This window comes from Trichomycterus rosablanca, chromosome 24, assembly GCF_030014385.1.
Source record: "Trichomycterus rosablanca isolate fTriRos1 chromosome 24, fTriRos1.hap1, whole genome shotgun sequence".
Lineage (NCBI taxonomy): Eukaryota > Metazoa > Chordata > Actinopteri > Siluriformes > Trichomycteridae > Trichomycterus > Trichomycterus rosablanca.
The window spans coordinates 19,187,433-19,210,199 of record NC_086011.1 but is presented as its reverse complement, the minus strand read 5'-3'; the positions used below and the strand labels follow the sequence as shown (position 1 = coordinate 19,210,199).

The 22,767-nt window shown below is 50.2% G+C and overlaps 1 protein-coding gene across 1 annotated transcript; it reads right to left on the bottom strand.

Annotated features, from left to right (window-relative positions):
- Positions 1-72: 72 nt before the first annotated feature.
- LOC134301498 (rootletin-like) lies at positions 73-22,532 on the bottom strand. Its single transcript, XM_062986204.1, has 37 exons — positions 22,411-22,532; positions 18,888-19,014; positions 18,619-18,755; positions 17,400-17,591; positions 17,189-17,272; positions 15,987-16,075; positions 15,569-15,734; positions 15,346-15,452; positions 14,902-15,117; positions 14,633-14,723; positions 14,423-14,509; positions 11,982-12,200; positions 11,561-11,760; positions 11,216-11,398; positions 10,977-11,121; positions 10,742-10,888; positions 9,802-10,032; positions 9,514-9,707; positions 8,916-9,043; positions 8,314-8,483; positions 8,056-8,235; positions 7,840-7,974; positions 7,465-7,608; positions 7,091-7,329; positions 6,586-6,745; positions 6,325-6,492; positions 5,804-6,230; positions 5,531-5,706; positions 5,152-5,272; positions 4,787-4,950; positions 4,468-4,683; positions 3,495-3,719; positions 3,232-3,381; positions 2,950-3,150; positions 1,319-1,450; positions 737-925; positions 73-650 (listed from the first exon to the last, which is right to left on the bottom strand). Exons 3-37 carry the CDS (start codon positions 18,751-18,753, stop codon positions 579-581), a joined length of 5,883 nt encoding a protein of 1,960 aa, XP_062842274.1. The 5' UTR covers positions 18,754-18,755; positions 18,888-19,014; positions 22,411-22,532; the 3' UTR covers positions 73-578.
- Positions 22,533-22,767: the final 235 nt, after the last annotated feature.

Genomic DNA, 22,767 nt, shown 5'->3' with positions numbered 1-22,767 from the left:
TATACACTTTACATTATTCTGTAGTAAACAAAATATGTAAAACCTTCGGCCATAAAAGCAAATCGTTGCTGGTTTGCTTTAAATTCTTTTATTTTGTTAAAATCAAAAATCAAAATATGACAAATCACAGCGTGCACAGAAAAATAAACAGCATTCTGTCTCCAAAAATCCTTTCATCTACAGAAAAATAAAAGGGTGGTTATCTTCAGACTAACATTATTTATTATGGTTTTTTTAACCTGAATAGAGGAAATCGCCCCCCTGAGCCACAGTCATGAAGCTCTCAGTACTGAGATCAGAACTGTAAGGTGGTTCCTACTGCACTGATCTCAGATCAGCTCCTGTAGCAGATCTGAGGTGGACTGGTTGATGCTGGCTGATCTGAGAACAGTTCTGTTTATGTACTGGTGCTGGTATTAGTGTGGTGATTACTGCACAGGCTGATTTGAGATCAGTTCTGTTTATGTAATGGTGCTGGTATTAGTGTGGTGATTACTGCACAGGCTGATTTGAGATCAGTTCTGTTTATGTAATGGTGCTGGTATTAGTGTGGTATTAGAGCACAGGCTGATCTGAGATCAGTTGGCGAGGTGCAGGGACGGGTGGCGGCGGCGTATTTCATGCTGCAGCTGCTCCTTCAGCGTGGACACCTAGAGGATCAAGAAAAAACCATCAGCAGTGGTGTGTGAAGCCGACTGACCACCACTGACTGTCCCTGAGGCGCTGACGGCCTTACCTGCTCCTCCAGTCCCTTCACCCTCTGACGGTGAGCTCTCTCCCGATTGGCCAGCGTTCGCTCCACCTCTTTCTGACTGGTTCGTAGTCGCTCCAGCTCTCGGTGACTGGCTCTCAGGAGCGCCGCCTCCTTCTGGGCTTCGTCACGTTCGTTCAGACTCTGAGACGCCTCCAACTCGGTCAGCTGGGTCTGTAACGTACACCCCAGACATCGTCATGTGTGTGATCTGTGTGTGTGTGTGCACCTGCAGCAGTGTGATCTGTGTGTGTGTGTGTGTGTGTGTGTGCACCTGCAGCAGTGTGATCTGTGTGTGTGTGTGTGTGTGTGTGCACCTGCAGCAGTGTGATCTGTGTGTGTGTGTGTGTGTGCACCTGCAGCAGTGTGATCTGTGTGTGTGTGTGTGTGTGTGTGTGCACCTGCAGCAGTGTGATCTGTGTGTGTGTGTGTGTGTGCACCTGCAGCAGTGTGATCTGTGTGTGTGTGTGTGTGTGTGTGTGCACCTGCAGCAGTGTGATCTGTGTGTGTGTGTGTGTGTGTGCACCTGCAGCAGTGTGATCTGTCGGTGTGTGTGTGTGTGTGCACCTGCAGCAGTGTGATCTGTCGGTGTGTGTGCTGTAGCTCCTGCTCTGCTGTACTCAGTGACTGATCCAGTCGTTCTTTCTCTGCAGACAGACGCATGCTGCTCTCCTCCGTCTTCAGCTTCTGTCGCTCCACCTGCACAGTAAACGCCTGTATAGTGAATCAGAAGTCTGATTTGGGACATGTCCACAGTGTGTTAGGGTCATGGAGCCTGTATAGTGAATAAGGAGTCTGATTTGGGACACGTCCACAGTGTTAGGGTCATGGTGCCAGTATAGTGGATAAGGAGTCTGATTTGGGACACGTTCACAGTGTGTTAGGATCACAGAGTCTGAATAGTGAATAACGAGTTTGATTTGGACCATGTCCACTGAGTGTTATGCCTAGTTCACACTACACGATTTTTGGCCAGATTTCGCTCGGAGACTGGTCGGCGATTGATTTTCCGGGTCGGGAGCAACTCAGCGTTCGCTCGGCGATCAAAACTCGGCTCTCAGTCGCTATGTGTGAACTATCCAACAACTCGACCCGACCGGCTCGCCGAGCGCTCGGCGACTGGATCGAGTTTTCTAGCACGCCAGATATCTGATCTCAGATGTACGACTGAAAATGAGTGACATGTCGAACAGCCAATGAGAACGCAGGATACAGCGAGGGGAAATGCAGGAGAGGATATAGTTTATATCAGGATACACCGGCACACACACGTTTTACAGTATTTCTGATTTGATCCTCTACAAAACATAACACCCACGCTGCATTACAAAATTATTAATTAACCTCCAACTTACTACAGAACCATCTATACTGTTTGTGTTGCCAAATCCACTCAGATTCATTTATTTTCCTCTTTGATTTTACGCTGCACATCAGCTCACAAACTTTGATCACTCGCTACTTGTTGACGTGCATTTTTGGACGTGGTATCATTAAACCATTGGTCACTTCTCGCGTTTGTTCTCGTGACTAAACGTAGAGAAGCTCACCTGCGATTCCAGTTGGTGATGGATCGTGTAGTGTGAAACCCCCGATCGCGGATCAGTCGTGTAGTGTGAAATATACACTGACTGAAAGACTCCCGAGTGCAAAAGATTCAGTCGTGTAGTGTGAACTGTACAGCGACCTGACGACTGGGAAAGTCGTGTAGTGTGAACTTGGCATTAGGGTCATGGAGCCTGTATAGTGGATAAGGCATCTGATTTGGGACACGTCCACAGCATGTTAGGATCCCAGAGTCTGAATAACGACTTTGATTTGGGACACGTCCACTGTGTGTTAGGGTAATGATGCCAGTATAGTGGATAAGGCATCTGATTTGGGACACGCCCACAGTGTGTTAGGATCACAGAGTCTGAATAGTGAATAAAAGTTTGATTTGGACCACGTCCACTGAGTGTTAGGGTCTCTGAGTGTGTTAGGGAGTCCGATTTGGGACACGTCCACTTTGTGTTAGGTTTATTATGCCTGTATAATAAATAAGGAGTCTGATTTGGGACACGCCCACAGTGTGCTGCATCCCTGGTGCCTGTACAGTGAATAGTCAGTGATTGTATTAAATAGGAATACAATCCCTGGAACACAGCCCCGGATGCCTGCAGTGTAAGCGAGTGTTCCTGTGGGTGTTGGGTCCGGACCTTCTCCAGCGTGTTCCTCAGGGCGTTCTTGTCCTTCTCCAGTCTCACCGCCTGTCTCTCTGCGTCCCTCTTCTCCGTCTCCAGCAGAGCGACGGCTCTCTGCAGCACACACACTCTCTCCTCCACACACGCCCGCTCGGTCTGCGCCGCCTGCAGGAGGCGCTGCGCCTCACACAGAACGGACGAGCGCAGACGCAGCGCCTGCACACACACACACACACGCGCGGGGTGGTTAAAACGGACTCGGTTTAAACAGCGAGGCCCGGTTCAGACGTCTCGTACCTCCTGAGTGCTGCTGAGCTCCGACTCCAGCTCCTCCCTCCTCGCCTGGCTCTGCAGGAGCTCCGACTGCAGGTTCTGCACGCGCTCAGTGAGACCCGCCGCGGTGCGTTTAGCTTCAGACAGAGACGCCTTCGTTCCATCCAGTCGCTCCTGATCAGAGGAACATGCCGAATTACAGAAGCAACAGCAGATGATGGAGCAGGAACAAAGCCAAGCCCCATGGTGTTTGGGTGGTTGCTGGGAGGTGGGTGTGGCTGCCTGACCTGCAGTTGTTTGCGCTCCTGTTCCGTGAGGGTGAGGTTCTTCTGCAGGGCGGCGAGTCGCCCCTGGGTGGCGCTGTGGGTGCTGTTAGTCTCCTGCAGGCTCTGACTGAGACTCTGTGCTCGCTCTCTCTGTGCGCTCTCAGACTCCTGAGCTTTACTGAGCAGCGACGTCAGTCTGTCCACGTCCCTCTGTAACCCTGAGACACGCGACTCCAGCTCTACCACCTACACACACACACACACACACACACACACACACACATATACACACACGGGTTACCTGTGTGAGTGTTACCTGTGTGAGTGTTACCTGTGTGAGTGTTACCTGTGTTACCTGTGTGTGTTACCTGTGTGAGTGTTACCTGTGTCACCTGTGTGAGTGTTACCTGTGTGAGTGTTACCTGTGTTACCTGTGTGTGTTACCTGTGTGAGTGTTACCTGTGTCACCTGTGTGAGTGTTACCTGTGTGAGTGTTACCTGTGTTACCTGTGTGAGTGTTACCTGTGTGAGTGTTGCCTGTGTTACCTGTGTGAGTGTTACCTGTGTTACCTGTGTGAGTGTAACCTGTGTTACCTGTGTGAGTGTTACCTGTGTTTACTGTGAGTGTTACCTGTGTGAGTGTTACCTGTGTTACCTGTGTGAGTGTAACCTGTGTTACCTGTGTGAGTGTTACCTGTGTGAGTGTTACCTGTGTTACCTGTGTGTGTTACCTGTGTGAGTGTTACCTGTGTTACCTGTGTGAGTGTTACCTGTGTTACCTGTATGAGTGTTACCTGTGTGAGTGTTACCTGTGTTACCTGTGTGAGTGTTACCTGTGTGAGTGTAACCTGTGTGAGTGTTACCTGTGTTACCTGTGAGTGTTACCTGTGTGAGTGTTACCTGTGTTACCTGTGTGAGTGTTACCTGTGTGAGTGTAACCTGTGTTACCTGTGTGAGTGTTACCTGTGTTACCTGTGTGTGTTACCTGTGTTACCTGTTTGATCGCTGTATCCTGCCTGTCCTGAGCACTTTGTGCTTCGCTCTCCTTCTCAGTAAGACACACTCTCATTCGCTGGATCTCCCCCTCCAGGCTCCGCCTCCCGAGCTCCACCCGTGTAGCCCGAGACTCGGCTGCCTCGAGAGCCTCCCTCAACCTACGCCGCTCTGCCTCCAGTCGAACCTCAGCGGCACGCAGCTTACTGCACTGCTCCTGTATCGGTCAACAGAATACACACACACGTTTCATTTCACAAGTACACACAATGCAAGCAACTGAGGGTTAGGTGTGTGTGTGTGTGTGTGTGTGTGTGTACCTGTAGGTGTCTGCGTTCCGTCTCAGAGTTCTGCAGGCTTCTCTCAAGTTCTTTAAGTTTCTCGGTGAGGGTTCTTCTCTCTCTCTCTCCTCTCCTCACCACCTCCTCCTGCTGCTGCAGTAAAGCCTGAGTGGAACTTAACCTGCCGTCCACACCATGCTTCCCTACAGACACACACACACACACACACACACACACACACACAATATAACGTCACTCTCCAAACCAGAAATGGCTGAAATCTCAGCTCCGCACTGCTCTGTTAGTAAAGGTGTATAAATGGGGGGTGAATAAAATGACCACGCCCATCTCAAGTGTTCTAAACAGACAGTGTGTGTGTGTGTGTGTGTGTGTGTGTGTTGTACCTTCTTGACACTCCTGTAACGTGGTCTGTAACTGAACGATGCGATTCTGAACCGAGTCTCGTTCTGAACCCATTTCCTCCAGTTCTCTCTTCAGCGCCCCCAACTGGCTGCGTGCTTCATCCTACACACACACACACACACACACACACACACACACACACACACACACACACACAGAGTCGTTAATGTACATACACACCAGGCAGTGAGACACCCACCAGACGGGTGCAACAACATTAATTACGTGTGTATGTGTGTAAACATATTTGTGTGTGTGTGAATGTGGGTGTGTCTCTGTGTATAAGTGTGTGTTTGAGTGTGTTTGGGGGGGGGGGGGGGGGTAGGGTGTTTAAGTGTGTGTGTAAGTGTGTGTGTGTACCCGTTCTCTCTGAGCCTCTCTGAGCTCTTGCAGGAACTCTCGGAGGCCGGTGCGGAGTGTTTCGGGGTCGAGGTCGGGCTGGAGGAGAGGAAGGGGCGTGTCTCCTCTCTCAGGTGATAAAGGGAGAGATGCGCTGGTGTTGTCAGGACTGGATTTACTGGATTTATCCACCATGTCTGAGGGACAAAATAATAACATGTATTATTTAAGCACCCTACATGTACCCTACAGCGGAGGGAGGAGGAACCCTACATGCACGCTTTAACTACCCACCTTTAGGAGGCGACAGAGAGCAGCGGAGGGGCGACATGCTCCTGCGCCGCGTCATCGCCACAGAAACGAGCGAGGAGTGGGCGGATCCTGCCGGACTGCGTCCTCTTAAGCCCCGCCCCCCGATGCCCAGGGTCCTGGTGAGCGCAGACTGCAGGCTGGCCATCCGGAACTCCAGGTCCCGGCGCGCGGCCTCGGACCGCATTAGCTCCGCCTCCGTGGCGCTCAGGCGTCCCTGCGCCTCGCCGAGCTGCAGCTGCGCCTGCGCGGACGCCTCGGCCCCGGCCTGCAGGCGCGCGCTCAGACTCTTCACCTCCTCCTGCAGCTTCCGCTCGGAGCCGCGCAGCTCCTGCAGCCGGGAGTCGAAGTCACGCTCGGCGCCCAGCCGCCCGGTCTCGCTTTCTCCGAGCCTCTTCTGCACCGCCGAGAGCTGAGGAGAGAGAGGACACGGTACCGACGGGGCGTCACTCGGTGACTGTTGCTACGGTGATGAGCAATGATAGAGCTCTCAAAAGTATGTGAACCTCTTTTCTGAGCACGTTCCTGGCCTCCTCGGCCTCGGCGAGCCTCTGCTTCACGGAGAAGATCTCCTTCCCTCGATCCTCCTCACGCTGCTCCTCCAGGGAGAGTCGAGCCTGGAGCTCCGCCACCTCCCTGCCTCTCTGCTCCCGCTCCCCGTCCAGCACCTTCACCTGCGCAGGTGAGACAGACGGGATCACAGGATCACATCGGTGATGAATGTGTGTGTGTGTGTGTGTGTGTGTGTGCATGTGCACGTGTGTTACCTGTCTGCGCAGTTCCTGCAGTTCTCGTCTGGCCTCCAGTCGCGATCGCTCCACCTCCCGCAGGCAGCTGCGCAGATCCGCCACCTCCTTCTGCGCAGACGACAGCGTCTCCTCCAGCACGGCCACCCGCTGCTCCTTCTCCTCGCACTGACGCTTCACGCTGAGCGAACAATCAATCAATCAGTACAGAAGGTCTAATCAATACACACCACATGGTCGAAAGTATGTGGACAGTGAGCTTGTCGCATATCCCATTCTAAACCCATAAGCGTTAGTATATTAATATGAAACTGTGCATTGTGTACCACTCATTCTAAATCAAACCACCAGGTGGTGCCATGGAGTCAAAAGAGTATTTATCTGATTTGTCACACAGACTCACAGTTGACTTCCCAATTCCTCCCTGATGTGCAGGGATTCCTCACATTCCTCTAACCACTCTAGAATTAGGGAAGGTGTCCGCATACTTTTGTTCCACCGACACCGCACTTATCGTCTGACGCACCTGATGCGTTCGCTCTCGGCGGCCCTCAGCGCGTCCCTCAGCTGCCCGTTCGACTGGTTCAGGGCGTCCTTCTCTTTGGCGATGTCGCCGAGGGAGCGTCGGAGGTCCGCCGTGTCTCGGCGCTGCACCTCCCCGGCGTCGCGGGACTGCCCCAGACGTCTGTCCATCTCCTGAAGGTCCCGCCTCGTGGTGTCCCGGCTCTCCTCGCTGGTGGCCAGCAGAGCCCGACACTCCTCCAGCTGAAAGAACACGGAGAGCGATGCTGGTACTGATTGATTACTATAATGCCATTAGCTCCCCCTTGTGGAGGAACTTCCTCCTGCCATCCACAACAATGCATAAACAATAAATCGAATGTGGGCCGTGAACCGGACCTCTCTGAGTGCCGTGTCTGCGCGGGTCTGCTGCTCGGTGCAGTTCTCCTGCAGTCTGCGCAGGTCCCGACTGTCAGAGCTGACGGTTTCCTCCAGCTTCGAGCGCAGCTCCTGCAGCTCGGCGTTCAGGGCTCCTACTGCAGCCTGCAGACAAACACAAAAGCACCCGGACAGAGAACATGTTAATCATCCATCACTCATGCAGTTGGTCGCATTTCTGCAGTAATGAGGAACCCGGTACCTCCCTCCCTCCCTCCCTCAAACACCAACCCTGTGAGATACAACCTCCAGAGCTCCCAGAGGTATTTTCGTGTACGTCTGCCCCCCGGTGGTGCATGCTGGGTATTGCATTAGATGGGACGCGAGTCCTCTCACCCTCTCCTGATCCTTCAGGCGCTGCGTTTCTCTGCTCAGTCGTTCCACCTCCAGCGTGGCGGAGCTCAGTTCGGCCTGTAGGGAGCACGCTCTCTCCGCCAGCACCGCCTTCTCCGCCTCCTTCAGCGACAGAGCCTGGACACGGAGACGCACAAGATCAGCGCGAGCCGCTCGGAAAAGGCGTGGAAAAAACGAGGAGCGGAAGCGACGCCTCACCTGCTGTTTCTCGCTCTCGGCCTGCAGGAGGCTCTGGTCTCGGGCGTGCTGTAGAGCTCGCGTCTCCTCCTGCAGCTCCTCCCTCTCTCTTTCCGTTCTGCGCAGTCGCTCCTCCATCTCCTCCCTCGCACGTCGCAGCGCCTCCTGCTGCTCGGCCTCCAGGCTGCACCGCAACGCCTCCTGCGTACGTTTTACATACGTTACACAAGTCAACGTACCCTGTCGAACCGTCGTCATTCCAGGGATTCTGGGACGTACCTTCTCGTCGGTGAGTCTCTCCAGCTCCTCCTGGTGGTCAGACAGAGCGTTCCGGAGAGAGGTCTGCGCCTCCTGCTGGGCGCTCAGCACCTCCAGTTTCAGAGCCTGCCGTTCTCGTTCGCTCTGGGCTGCCGCCGCCTCTCCCTCGGCACGGAGGCGCTTCAGCTCCGCTGCACCACCGAAGAAAAGGAAGAGCGATGAGAAGCCGAAACAGAGAACACGACACACATGATGCTTCCCATAAAGGACAGGGACGTTTTACACCACCTCCATCTCAAGTAAGAACGATTTCCTAGGAACCAAAACTGAAGCGTAGCATTGCGCGGTGGCTGAGATAAAGTGCGTACCGCTCTGCTCAGTGCTCAGTTCCTATTGGTAATCGCCACATGGCTTTGGTCAACTTTGTCACATCGCTGACTCCGCCCACTTTGCATCATGCAGCGCTCACCCATTCAGGAGCCCCGGGCGCCAGATATTCTGAGCCTTTGTTTACATTTTGAGTCCAAGGCTAGCGCTTCGAAGTAACAGAGTAAAAAAAACGTCCTCGTACGTGGACACTGAGGGTTTTAGCCGTGCTCTGGTTCAGTTCGACTGTCAGGTACCTGTCAGGCTGTCGGTGCGAGATCTCAGGTTGTGGTTTTCGGTCTCCAGCTGCTCTCTGCGTGATTCTACCTGCATCAACTGCTGCTGGACATCAAACAGACCGGCCTCCAACAGCTCCCTCTCCGACCTTACACACACACACACACGATAATGTACACTCACTGAGCACTTTATTAGGAACACCTCACTGCTACATGTATTTACATTTACTGTCTAAGGGCCTAACAGTGACAACCTGGCAGTGGTGGGGCTTGAACCAGCGACCTTCTGATTACTAGTCCAATACCTTAGCCACTAGGTTACAACTGCCCTACATGTACATTCATAGATTATTTTATAAATGTTTAACTTTTAGGTATACAATCACTGACTGTAACTCCTTTTGCTCTGTACACTCTGTACCTCCGTCACCCCCACCCTCCTTTCCCCTTTACCCCACACTGACCAGATCAACACTGACCAGATCATGTTTGGGTAGTGAATCGTTCTCAGCACTGCACTGACACTAACATGGTCCTACAGTCAGTGATTGTATACTTTTTATAGCCACCTAGCTCATAAAATGGTCAGTTAATGCAGTAAATCGTCCGTGTGTACCTGAACGCTGCCAGCTCCTCCGTCAGCGCGGCGTTTTCTCTTTCAGATGCGGTCAGTTGAACCAGGAGCCCCGCCCTATCGCGGGCAAGCTCCGTCCGGGTCCGCCCGGCTTCCTCCAGAGCCACGCCCTTTCTCTCACCCTCGCCACGGGCCACGCCCAGATCCGCACCCAGCGAGCTCACCTCAGCACACAGCTACAACAGAGACACAGACACGGGTCGGGGGTTCAGGCAGGTGTGACTGTGGGGGGCGTGGCCACCGGGAGGGGCGGAGCACTCGCTCGCTCACCTGTGTAACTTTCTCCTGCAGTTTGTGTCTGTCCGTCCGGACCACGTGAAGCTCCGCCTCCAGGCCTGACCTGGCCTGCTGGGACTCCTGCAGGGACTGGTAGAGGGCGAGGCGGGCGGAGTCCAGCTCCAGTCGCTCCTGCTCTAATCGGACCAGCTCGTCTCTGATGGTGAGCTTCTCCTGCTCGGCTTCTCTCCTCTGAGCCTGCAGAGCGCTCCTCTCCTCCTCCAACTACAGACGGGGAGACGGTCTGTAACCTGTGTGTGTGTGTGTGTGTGTGTGTGTGTGTGATCTGTAGTATGATGGTGTGTGTGTGTGTGTGGGTGATCTGTAGTATGATGGTGTGTGTGTGTGTGTGTGTGTGTGTAACCTGTAGTATGATTGTGTGTGTGTGTGTGTGTGTGTGTAACCTGTAGTATGATGGTGTGTGAGTGTGTGTGTGTGTGTGTGTGTGTGTGTAACCTGTAGTATGATTGTGTGTGTGTGTGTGTGTGTGTAACCTGTAGTATGATGGTGTGTGTGAGTGTGTGTGTGTGTGTGTAACCTGTAGTATGATGGTGTGTGTGTGTGTGTGTGTGTAACCTGTAGTATGATGGTGTGTGTGTGTGTGTGTGTGTGTGTGTAACCTGTAGTATGATGGTGTGTGTGTGTAACCTGTAGTATGATGGTGTGTGTGTGTGTGTGTGTGTGTGTAACCTGTAGTATGATGGTGTGTGTGTGTGTGTGTGTGTGTGTGTAACCTGTAGTATGATTGTGTGTGTGTGTGTGTGTGTGTGTAACCTGTAGTATGATGGTGTGTGTGAGTGTGTGTGTGTAACCTGTAGTATGATGGTGTGTGTGTGTGTGTGTGTGTGTGTGTGTGTGTAACCTGTAGTATGATGGTGTGTGTGTGTGTGTGTGTGTGTGTAACCTGTAGTATGATGGTGTGTGTGTGTGTAACCTGTAGTATGATGGTGTTTAGCTCTGATTTATCCTGGGCGAGTCCCTCGTTTAAGCCGCTGGTTTTAGTGAGAGCGTCTCGGAGTGAAGCTTCCTCAGAGCGCAGCTTCACCAACAACACCGACAGCGCAGCGTTACTGGACTCCACCTACACACACACACACACACACCTGTAACACTTGTGATTCTTAACAGATTATCAGGCTGTGTGTGTGTGTGTGAGACGCGTGTCCTACCCTGCCCAGCGCGTCCGTAAGTTGACTATTCTCCGTTTTGAGCAGCTGTCTCTCTATCTCCCCCTGCTGGAGAGTCTCCTTCAGTGCAGCAAGTTCCGAGCGGAGGGAGCTGCAGCGACTTTCACTCTGTCCCAACTGAGTCTGACTACAGAGAGGGAGACAGACGGGAAACACAGGCGTTACACGGCAGATTCGTGGTACTTTCCCCAGACGTCTGACTTTTCGCTCCGTCCACTTACACTCGGTCGGTCTCGGCTTTAGCTCGGTCTCTCTCCTCCGCAGCCGTCTCCCTCTCCACCAGCTCGTGAGCTCGCTCTCTCTGCGCCGACGCCGCGGCCTGCTGGAGCCTCTCGCAGTCCAGCTGCAGCAGCTGCGCGCTGGTCTGCAGCGCCTGCGCAGACTTCTCCGCGCTCTCCTTTTCACTGCGCGACCAAACAGAAGAGAAAAATTCACATCGTTATTTGATCAGAATGAAATCACGACAAACAGTGCTGTCCATGTCATATAATAAACATCCAGTGAGCGGCAGTGCTGTCCATGTCATATAATAAACATCCAGTGAGCGGCGGTTCTGCACACACTACCTGTTGATTCTGTCTCGGTCCAGGCGGATTCTGTCTCTCTCCCTCAGCGCTGTCTCTCTCTCTCTCTGAGAGTCGTCTCTCTCGCCCTGCATGGCCTGCAGACGTAGCTCCGCCTCCTTTCTGCCTGACTCTGCCTCCGCCTGCTGTCTGCGCAGCTGGTGCACCGACGACTGGGCTGACTGCAGACGACCTCTGACCTCCTGCGTATAGAGATGCTGTTAGAACGATGCTATTGTAGCCTAGGTGGTGGCTCAATGGTGCTTCAGGTGGTTGCTAGGGTGTTTCAAAGGATGTTCTTCAGTGTGGGTTTGAATATTTTTGGATAGGCGTGTTTGTGTAGTGTCAACGGAGCCCCAGAGTGAAAGAGGGCTTCTAGTCATATCCAGTTCCCCAACTGTAACTTGTAACTGTGTGTGTGTACCTGCAGCTGAAGGTGTTTGTTGGTTGCCATGGTGCGCAGGGCCGATAGAGCGGACTCAGGGATCAGGAGGGTGGACGTTGAGGATGAGGATCGTTGTGGTGATGAGGAGCGGTGGGGGGAGGAGCTTCGTATCAGCGGTAACAGAGCTAACACGGAGTTCTCCGATTCTCCGTCTACTGACGAACCCAACGCTGCACCGTCTGAGTCTGACAGGATCAACTACAGCGCACACACACACACACACACACACACACAGATACATCAATAAACAAACTAATGATTACAAAAGAAGGGAAGAAAAAAGTTTAAATGTGTGTGTGTATCTATGTGAGTTTGTGTATATGGTGTGTGTGTGTGTGTACCTGTAAGTGTGCATATCTGTGTGTGTGTAGGTGGATATATGTTGTGAGTTTGTGTGTACATTGTGTGTGTATGTTCTGTGTGTGTAACTGTGTGAGTGTGTACGTGGTTATATGTTGTGTGTGATGTGTGTGGCTGTGTGTATATCTGTGTGAGTGTGTGTACGTTGAATGTATATATGTGTGAGTGTGTGTGTGTGTATGATGTGTGTACTTGTGTAAGTGTGTATGTTGTGTGTGTGTAAATATGTGTGTGTATCTGTGTGTGTGTGTGTGTGTACATGTATGTGTGTGTGCATATTGTGTATATATATACAGTGTATCACAAAAGTGAGTACACCCCTCACATTTCTGCAGATATTTAAGTATATCTTTTCATGGGACAACACTGACAAAATGACACTTTGACACAATGAAAAGTAGTCTGTGTGCAGCTTATATAACAGTGTAAATTTATTCTTCCCTCAAAATAACTCAATATACAGCCATTAATGTCTAAACCACCGGCAACAAAAGTGAGTACACCCCTAAGAGACTACACCCCTAAATGTCCAAATTGAGCACTGCTTGTCATTTTCCCTCCAAAATGTCATGTGATTTGTTAGTGTTACTAGGTCTCAGGTGTGCATAGGGAGCAGGTGTGTTCAATTTAGTAGTACAGCGCTCACACTCTCTCATACTGGTCACTGAAAGTTCCAACATGGCACCTCATGGCAAAGAACTCTCTGAGGATCTTAAAAGACGAATTGTTGCGCTACATGAAGATGGCCAAGGCTACAAGAAGATTGCCAACACCCTGAAACTGAGCTGCAGCATAGTGGCCAAGATCATCCAGCGTTTTAAAAGAGCAGGGTCCACTCAGAACAGACCTCGCGTTGGTCGTCCAAAGAAGCTGAGTGCACGTGCTCAGCGTCACATCCAACTGCTGTCTTTGAAAGATAGGCGCAGGAGTGCTGTCAGCATTGCTGCAGAGATTGAAAAGGTGGGGGGTCAGCCTGTCAGTGCTCAGACCATACGCCGCACACTACATTAAATTGGTCTGCATGGCTGTCACCCCAGAAGGAAGCCTCTTCTGAAGTCTCTACACAAGAAAGCCCGCAAACAGTTTGCTGAAGACATGTCAACAAAGGACATGGATTACTGGAACCATGTACTATGGTCTGATGAGACCAAGATTAATTTGTTTGGTTCAGATGGTCTCAAGCATGTGTGGCGGCAATCAGGTGAGGAGTACAAAGATAAGTGTGTCATGCCTACAGTCAAGCATGGTGGTGGGAATGCCATGGTCTGGGGCTGCATGAGTGCAGCAGGTGTTGGGGAGTTACATTTCATTGAAGGACACATGAACTCCAATATGTACTGTGAAATACTGAGCAGAGCATGATCCCCTCCCTCCGGAAACTGGGTCGCAGGGCAGTGTTCCAGCATGATAATGACCCCAAACACACCTCTAAGACGACCACTGCTTTATTGAAGAGGCTGAGGGTAAAGGTGATGGACTGGCCAAGCATGTCTCCAGACCTAAACCCAATAGAACATCTTTGGGGCATCCTCAAGCGGAAGGTGGAGGAGCGCAAAGTCTCGAATATCCGCCAGCTCCGTGATGTCGTCATGGAGGAGTGGAAAAGCATTCCAGTGGCAACCTGTGAAGCTCTGGTAAACTCCATGCCCAGGAGAGTTAAGGCAGTTCTGGGAAATTATGGTGGCCACACAAAATATTGACACTTCAGGAACTTTCACTAAGGGGTGTACTCACTTTTGTTGCCGGTGGTTTAGACATTAATGGCTGTATATTGAGTTATTTTGAGGGAAGAATAAATTTACACTGTTATATAAGCTGCACACAGACTACTTTTCATTGTGTCAAAGTGTCATTTTGTCAGTGTTGTCCCATGAAAAGATATACTTAAATATCTGCAGAAATGTGAGGGGTGTACTCACTTTTGTGATACACTGTATATATACATATGTTGTGAGTTTGTGTGTTTATGTGTGTGTATCTGTGTGTATCAGTGTGAGTGTGTATTGTGTGTGTGTGCGTATGTCTTTGTGTGTAAGTATGTGTGTGTGTGTGTGTGTTACCTGTGTGATGTCCCTCAGTGTGTCCAGCAGAGTATCAGTGTGAGCTTTAAGTGTATGGAGCTCTGACTCCTCATTCCCATTTTGCTCCTACACACACACACACACACACACACACACATATTATTAGAACCTATAATAATCTGTGGTGTCCACATATTTTTGATGAACTCTGTAGAATTTTGAATAGAATTTGAAGTGAATTGTTCGGACCTGCAGCCTCCGGGTGAGTACCGCCACCTCGTTCTCTCTGTCCTCCGCCCGAGCGTTCAGTCTCTCCACCTCCCTCAGCGCCTCCGCCAGCCTGCACACATCACACACACGTCATCGCGGTGCAGTGACCGGTCCAGCCGGGGGTAATCAGGGATTGGCTGAGAGGAGAGCTTGGTCCCGCCCACATTCGAGCCACAAAAACGACCCGCCCGAGTTTCTCCCGACAGCAGGTGGCGTTAGAGACGCGAGCCGACGTGTGTTTAACTGACCTGCCGCTGAGCTTCTCTCGCTCCGATTGGCTCCTGGCGATCTGGTTCTCCGTCTCTCTGAGCTGCTGTTCCAGGACGACCCGCTGAGCCGCCTCCCGCTCCAGCACCAGCGCCGAGCCGTCCTCACGACTCCGGACCGCCACACACACGCACACACACTGCAGCTGTACGCTCTGAGCCGCCTGCGCTAGCTCGGTGCGCATCGCCGACAGATCCCTGTAACACAGAGGGAGAGACAGATCAGAAAGATCATTTAAGACGGTGGGGGTTAACGTTGTAGAATGCCTGTCTCGCAGTTGACTTTCCGATTCATCCCAGAGGTGTTTAATAGGGTTGATGTCGGGGCTGAAACACCTGATCTGAACGATTAAGAGACGCGTCCACCTACTGATTATACTGATGTTTTGGGTTTGTGTGGCGTGAGGTGTACAGGTGCGCTCTGACCTCTCGGTGGCGCTCTTCATCTCGCACACGGCCCGGCGGAAACTGACCACCTGCCTCCACAGAGTCAGCAGCCGACTGTGCTCAGTGCTGAAGTAGTTATGGAACGACTGGAGGAGGAAATGAGGAATATATTATTATAACAGGACATGATAATAAACCTCAGAACTTCAGCCCCGTTCAGACTGGATTAGTTGAGCTGGGTGAAAATAAAAGTTAGCCCCACCTCCTCCTCTCTCCTCCAATCAGCTTCTTTCTGCTCCAGCTCCTCTCTCGCTTTGGTCCAATCAGCAGTCAGCCTGCGGATGTCCTGACTCAGCGCCTCGTTGGCTAGCCCGGCCTGTTCCAGCTGCTCGCGCAGCATGGCGTTAACCGCGGCCAGACTGCTGCTCCTGTTCACCAATAAAACACAGAGAAATGATCAGGGATGCTGTAGTTCACGTCAGCTGAAAACACACTCTGAGGGTGAGTGTGTTTATCTCCGGTCTGTCATGGCACGGCAGGTTAATAAAACTCACTCACCCTGCTCAGCAGGACAACATGTTAAACTCACATTAACTCTACATGACCAAACACTGCACAGTCTGTAGTTTCTAAGTGTGTGTGTGTGTGTGTGTGTGTGTGTGTGTGTGTGTGTGTGTTACCTCTGCTGCTCCTCCTCCAGGCGGATGAGGGCCGTTTCCAGCTCACTAGCAGACTCGTCCTGACCGTTACTGAACCTCTCACAGCGACTCTGTGAATAATTCACACTCATGATCTACAGGCAGGAGAAACTGAGTCTCATGAAGACTAGTGGACTGTGTTTGAACTGTGTTTGGGCTGTTTGGACTGTGTTTGAACTGTGTTTGGGCTGTGTTTGGGCTGTGTTTGGACTGTGTTTGGACTGTGTTTGGACTCTGGGCTGTGTTTGGACTGTGTTTGGGCTGTGTTTGGACTGTGTTTGGACTCTGGGCTGTGTTTGGACTGTGTTTGGACTGTGTTTGGGCTGTGTTTGGACTGTGTTTGGACTGTGTTTGGGCAGTGTTTGGGCTGTGTTTGGTCTGTGTTTGGGCGGTGTTTGGGCGGTGTTTGGACTCTGTTTGGGCTGTGTTTGGACTGTGTTTGGACTGTGTTTGGACTCTGTTTGGGCTGTGTTTGGACTGTGTTTGGGCTGTGTTTGGACTGTGTTTGGACTCTGTTTGGACTGTGTTTGGACTGTGTTTGGACTGTGTTTGAACTGTGTTTGGACTCTGTTTGGGCTGTGTTTGGACTCTGGGCTGTGTTTGGGCTGTGTTTGGACTGTGTTTGAACTGTGTTTGGGCTGTGTTTGGACTCTGTTTGGGCTGTGTTTGGGCGGTGTTTGGGCGGTGTTTGGACTGTGTTTGGGCTGTGTTTGGACTGTGTTTGGACTCTGGGCTGTGTTTGGACTGTGTTTGGACTGTGTTTGGGCTGTGTTTGGACTGTGTTTGGACTGTGTTTGGGCAGTGTTTGGGCTGTGTTTGGTCTGTGTTTGGGCGGTGTTTGGGCGGTGTTTGGACTCTGTTTGGGCTGTGTTTGGACTGTGTTTGGACTGTGTTTGGACTCTGTTTGGGCTGTGTTTGGACTGTGTTTGGGCTGTGTTTGGACTCTGTTTGGGCTGTGTTTGGACTCTGTTTGGGCTGTGTTTGGGCTGTGTTTGGACTGTGTTTGAACTGTGTTTGGGCTGTGTTTGGACTCTGTTTGGGCTGTGTTTGGACTGTGTTTGGACTGTGTTTGAACTGTGTTTGGGCTGTGTTTGGACTGTGTTTGGACGTTGTTGGGGGGTGTTGGAGTGTTTATGTATCAGTTGGTATGCAGCTGTAGATGTGGTTATATATAACACACTCACACACACTCTGCTGGGCTCGAGGTCCGAGGATTTGTCCATCAGAGAGTGTTCCATATCACTGCACTTCTTCTTATACTGCAGCACCTGCACACACACACACACACACACACACAGAACAATGTAAATGAAGAAATGAACCTTGGCATGTAGTTTCTGGATGAGCTGGGCCTGTCTCTGCAAAGTGAATGAATGAATGAATGAATGAATGAACCTTGGCCTGTAGTTTCTGGACGAGCTGAGCCTGCCTCTGCTGCCCCTCCTGGTAGGCGGCCAGTTTGCGCTTGTAAGCGTTTTGTTCTTCATCGAGACGCCGGCGAAGCTCCAGCAACTGCTGAGAGAGACTCACACACTCAGGAGACTCACCGTCAGCCACGCCCACCTCCAACCTCAGGGCCTGCTCCAACTACCACACACACACACATATTTACATTTACATTTTCAGCATTTAGCAGACGCTTTTATCCAAAGCGACTTATACAATGAGCAATTGAGGGTTAAGGGCTCATTAAGGGCCTTGCTCAGGGACCCAACAGTGGCAACTTGGTGGTGGCAGGGCTTGAACCGGCAACCTTCTGTTTACTAGTCCAGTACCTTAACCACTGAGCTATCACTGGCCCTTCACACCCACACAGTCATTTTAATTTCATTGTCAATATTATTTTCAGCGTGGTCGCTCTTACACCAGGTTCTGTGTCTTTATGCTTTAGTGTGTAATAGAAACATAATTCTCGATGGTGCCACAGCCATCATCACCATCATGGTGTTGAGTCTGGGTCATAGAGGTGGCATTTCTGGTGCTTGAACTTGCGCCCACTGTTCCTCTTGGCTGATTCTGTGCCGTTCAGGCTTCCTAATGCCTCGTTTGTACTGTAGTAAAGCTAAACGGATAACAATGGCATGCCGAGGCATCGCCACGGACACGGCAATAAACGTGCATCCTGGTCTCCATGGGAACCGTTCAGGACCCGACTGAGGCATGTGGTGAAAAGCCTGAAGGAATTTTATCCACACCTCTGCTGAACATCAAACCCATCAGGAACCCCTCTCTCTACCCCTCCTAAAAACCCACGACTGCCCTGTTTACGGTTTCCAGGGGCAACGAACGCCATGGCAATGTGCCACTTCAATCAATTCATTCCACTCTTCAGTACCATGGAGACACGCCGGTGTCACACACACACGTAAAACACACTATATGAGCTGGCAGATGAGTGGTATTCACTTGTGTGAGCAGAAACGGCGACAGAAATGCCACGTGAGCTCAAACCAAGTTGATGATTCACCGGACGGGCACCACGTCTCATCCTGGACATTCTCCGTGCTCGCTCAAGCGTTCCAGCTCCTTCACACTATTCCAATTTTCCCAAAGAGAAAGGTCCCCAAGTTTCCTGAGTGTGTGTGAATGTGTGTGTGTGTGTGTGTGTACCGACCCTCTCGCTGATGGCGCTGTATTTGATGGCGAGCTCATCACGGTCGGCACGGCTGTGGGCCAGCAGGTCCTCGAGTCGGCCCACTTCGCTCTGCAGGACCCGGTTCTCCTCCTGCAGGGACAGAACCGACGACATGCCTGAGGAGAGACAGAGAGAGAGAGACAGACAGAGAGAGAGACAGAGAGAGAGAGACAGAGCGAGAACTTTAGGTTCCTCTCAGGAGACTCAAACACAGCTAGAACAGAAGGAACGTTGGACGGGAGGCGTACCGCTGTCCCTCAGGTTCTTGGTGATGATTTCTCTGAGACGCGCAGGTATGCGTGCGGGCGGGGCATCGGGGGCGGGGCCTTGTACCGTCAGCCTCCTTTCTTCAGCCAACACGCTCTCCTCCAACTTCTGCAAATCATCACAGGTACATGAAACATCAGAGAGAGAAACGTTAGGATGTGCACCAAACATTTTCGGACACACGGAGTAGGAACCTTGTGCCGCTTCTACGCCTTTTATGTAGAAAACAATCTAGATAACCAGTTGGTCAGGGTCCAAGTGGGTAACTAAGTAAAGCATGCTACACTGACCCAGGATCATTATAATTTTCATTTAATCCTGAACCTAATCTAATCCTCACTGTAATCCCGATCATGCACTGATCTGAGGTCGGGGTGGCGAGGTGTGTGCAGAGCAGGTGGCAGCACAGTGGTGGCTTTTATATTTAGAACAGGACGTGGAGTAGTGAGATCAGACCGGATATACAAAACATATACGCACTATATGACCAAAAGTATCTGGACACCTTACAATGAGCTTGTTGCACACATCGTTCCAAAACCACGGGCATTAACATAGTGGCACCACCAACCAAGTGGAGTGTGCCTGTGGGAATTTATGCCAATTAAGTCGATGAATTCGAACACCTGTGTCGAACGAGAAAGACGTGCTCGCCTCGCAATCAGCATTCCGATTCATCCCAGTGGCCTTCTGCAGCTTTCACCACCCCCACGCTGGCCTAAGCGAGCCGCAGACCAGCAACATCTGAGATACGTGAACGACGATGCGGTGGTGATGAGAAGGAACTCTAAACCACCCTCCCGCCCTCAGATGCCGCCGACCGTGTCTGGTACGCACCCGGACGGGCCAGCAGCACCACCGAGAGGTACCATATACACTATATGGACATGAAGCAGAACATCAACATCAGTGCCCAGCCATACAAATGCTCTTTTGTGCTACTGAATGGGCACAAATTCCCACATGCATACTTAAAAGAACTGTGAGAAGTCTCTTTAGGAGTGTGGCTGTTGTTCTAGCTGAAAGAGCAGATAAAGGTCTCTCTATTTTATGGTGGACTAGCTCACGGTCAGGAGGTGTTCTAATACTTTATGAAAGAAAGAAATCACACCTTTAACCTTCAATCTAATGTAAATAAAAGTAAAAATGCTTCTCATTCATCCTGCAGAAAGAATCAAAGGTCTGATGAGCAGAAGGATAGTACAGGATTATATAGGATTTATTAGAGTTATTAGAATAATAATTGGTTATTATTACCTGGATGACGCTCTCCAGTTTGGAATCTGCGCCAGGACCGTCCGGAGCGCTCATGGGTGCGAGATTCACGCTGAGGTTTATAAGATCCAACACTGGGTCACACCTGCACCCCTACCGAACCCCCCAGCACCGAAACTTCGGGGTAAATCACCGGATTTTACAAACCAGGAGCATTAAAATCCGATCCGTTCATTCAGAGGCTGCGCGCACCGAGCGGCTCCGTCTCACACAGGTGTACGAGCATGCGCGCTCCCGCGTCTGTGTGTGCGTGTGTGTGTGTGTGTGTGTGAGATTAGCAGGATTTGCACCCCCTCCACCCCTTCCACCCTACCCTCCTCTTTATTCTGCACCTCCCCACACTGGCCTCACTCAACCAAGCAGTCAGTAATAAAGCTCAGAATTCAAAATAAATCTATTTATTCATTAAACGTGAGCACGTGTAGGTCTACGGAGAAACTGATGAGCTACAGTCAGTACATGTATACCCACAAAGTTCGTCTGTATGGTAGAAAGGTGGAGCTTATAAAATAATCAATATACAGAACAGAGAGGTGTTCCTAATAAAGTGCTCAGTGACATTTTATTAAGTGAACTACAGTACAGTCATGATCCAATACAGTTAAACCCAGAAATCAAGGGCCTTGTTTAGGGCCCCAGATTAATTTAGACAGTGGTGGGACCTGAACCAACAGCCTTCCAATGAACAGTTCAGCAACTTAACCTGTTATGCACCATGACAGAGGATTTTAGATGAATCCCCCTGGAATCATCTATATTTTGGGGAATTAAATACCACTAACTAATCATAATTCATTAAATTATTTATTTCTCTGATTTCCATTCCGTCTTTTCCTTCTCTCGGCTGATCTGAGGTGTCGAAAGCACCCGTGCATTGTCTCAGAGGGGTGTGTGTATATTTCTTGGACGTTTCCATTCAACGCTCGGCCCTTAACGCCCGCCTGTAAGCACCGAGCACAATGAAACTGCCACACACTCACGTGCTCACCTACACCCCCTTCCCCGTTACCACGGAGACAGACATGTCAATAAAAGCAGAGGGGGTCAGAGTGTCCAAATTAGGGTTTTGGTTTTACTTGTAGACCATAGTGTGTGTGTGTGTCAGTGATTTATCCAAAATTCTCTTTTATAGTGTCATTAAATTAAACCCTGCACTTTTTATTAACCCACTATTACCAAATTCCACGTTTCTTTCATGTCAGGTCCAGCAACCGGGACCCAAAAATCTTAGAATCTTGGACCCCAGTACAAAAACCGCTAAATATTTAACATAATGTACCTTAGGCTATAAATAGTTTGTAAAATACTGCAATTTTTAGGTAAAGTATCGTCTAGCCATGTGATTCACACTTTTTTTTTACATCAGTAAGTAAGAATTACAAACCCCATTTCCAAAAACGCAAACCCACCAATAGCTACACGTCATGCCAAGCTGCTAAAGCTAGAGGGCTGTACTGGAGATAAAATAATAATAGCAATAATGATTGGATAGAAACAAACACCTCAGAGAGAACTGGATCAAACAGTAAACCTATTTCTAAAACATCCATATTGACTGTTTCCATAGGTTACTATAGTTTAATATGTTTGTTTTGCTTGTGTTATGAATGTTCTGACATCTAACAGGTCTGGGTTTTAAGATTTTGTGGTTGTAGCTGGGTCCCAGACACTGAAGTATTATAAACAGCCTAAAGCACCAAACTTGTTGTTTAAAAGTGGGTGTGGCTGCAGTTGGTGAATGAACTCATTAAAAGGAGTCTAAATACTTTTGACCATGTGTATGTCTCCTGCATAATATTTCCAATATATTTCAACTAGTTACTAAGCTATAAGCCATTAATAACGTGTAATAAAGCGTGAATACTGTTCTCAGTACGTGATAGTACTTGAACGCATGCGCAGACAATACAACCAGTATTCTAGAGTGCACTAGCTAGTGCGCATAACGGTATTTGGAACACGGCCTCGAACGGAATCACACACGAACCTTCGTTCTTTTCGGTGTGACCATGGAAACCACGAAGCGAACGGCGCTCCACTGTAACGCAGCGATTTCGAGATTTTTATTCGATCTTTTAGCATCTCTAATACGTCGAATGTTTATTTAAATCTGAGCGGATTAGCTTGCGGCCTTGTCTCATTCCCGAAGCGAAAGCGCTGGAGGAAGTGCACTTTCTATTCACCACACAGAAGCACCACAACACAGCCGCGGTTAATGCACGTTCATACCTTCAGCAGCGAGAGAACCGACTCCAACCTGACTTTTCACTCTCATCCCGTCTGTTAGTGTCTTTTAACGTAGTTCTTTGAAAGAATAATCCGCTTTACTGTGTTAATACTGGGTTTTATCTTCTGTTTTCCGGGTGGAACTGACATCATACAACAGATTTACTGTGAGGAGATTCAGTCCACATTAAACACTGATACCCGTTAGGAATCATTTACTGAGTCGATTCTTTTAAACAAATCTGCTGAATTAAATTGGACCAGCCACAATTTGATGAAAATACTCAAATATTTAAATACTTTTTAAATGTAAGTTTGTTTTATTAGTAATATATACACAGCAGCTTAGATGATTCATTT

What these genes read in the sequence shown, in the direction of transcription:
- LOC134301498 (XM_062986204.1), bottom strand. Translation starts at nt 18,753, where the DNA reads ATGTCGTCGGTTCTGTCCCTGCAGGAGGAGAACCGGGTCCTGCAGAGC. An exon ending in ACAAACACCTTCAGCTGCAG is followed by an intron (nt 11,761 to 11,981) that starts GTACACACACAC and finishes CTCTATACGCAG; the next exon opens with GAGGTCAGAGGTCGTCTGCA. An exon ending in TCGCACCGACAGCCTGACAG is followed by an intron (nt 8,484 to 8,915) that starts GTACCTGACAGT and finishes TCGGTGGTGCAG; the next exon opens with CGGAGCTGAAGCGCCTCCGT.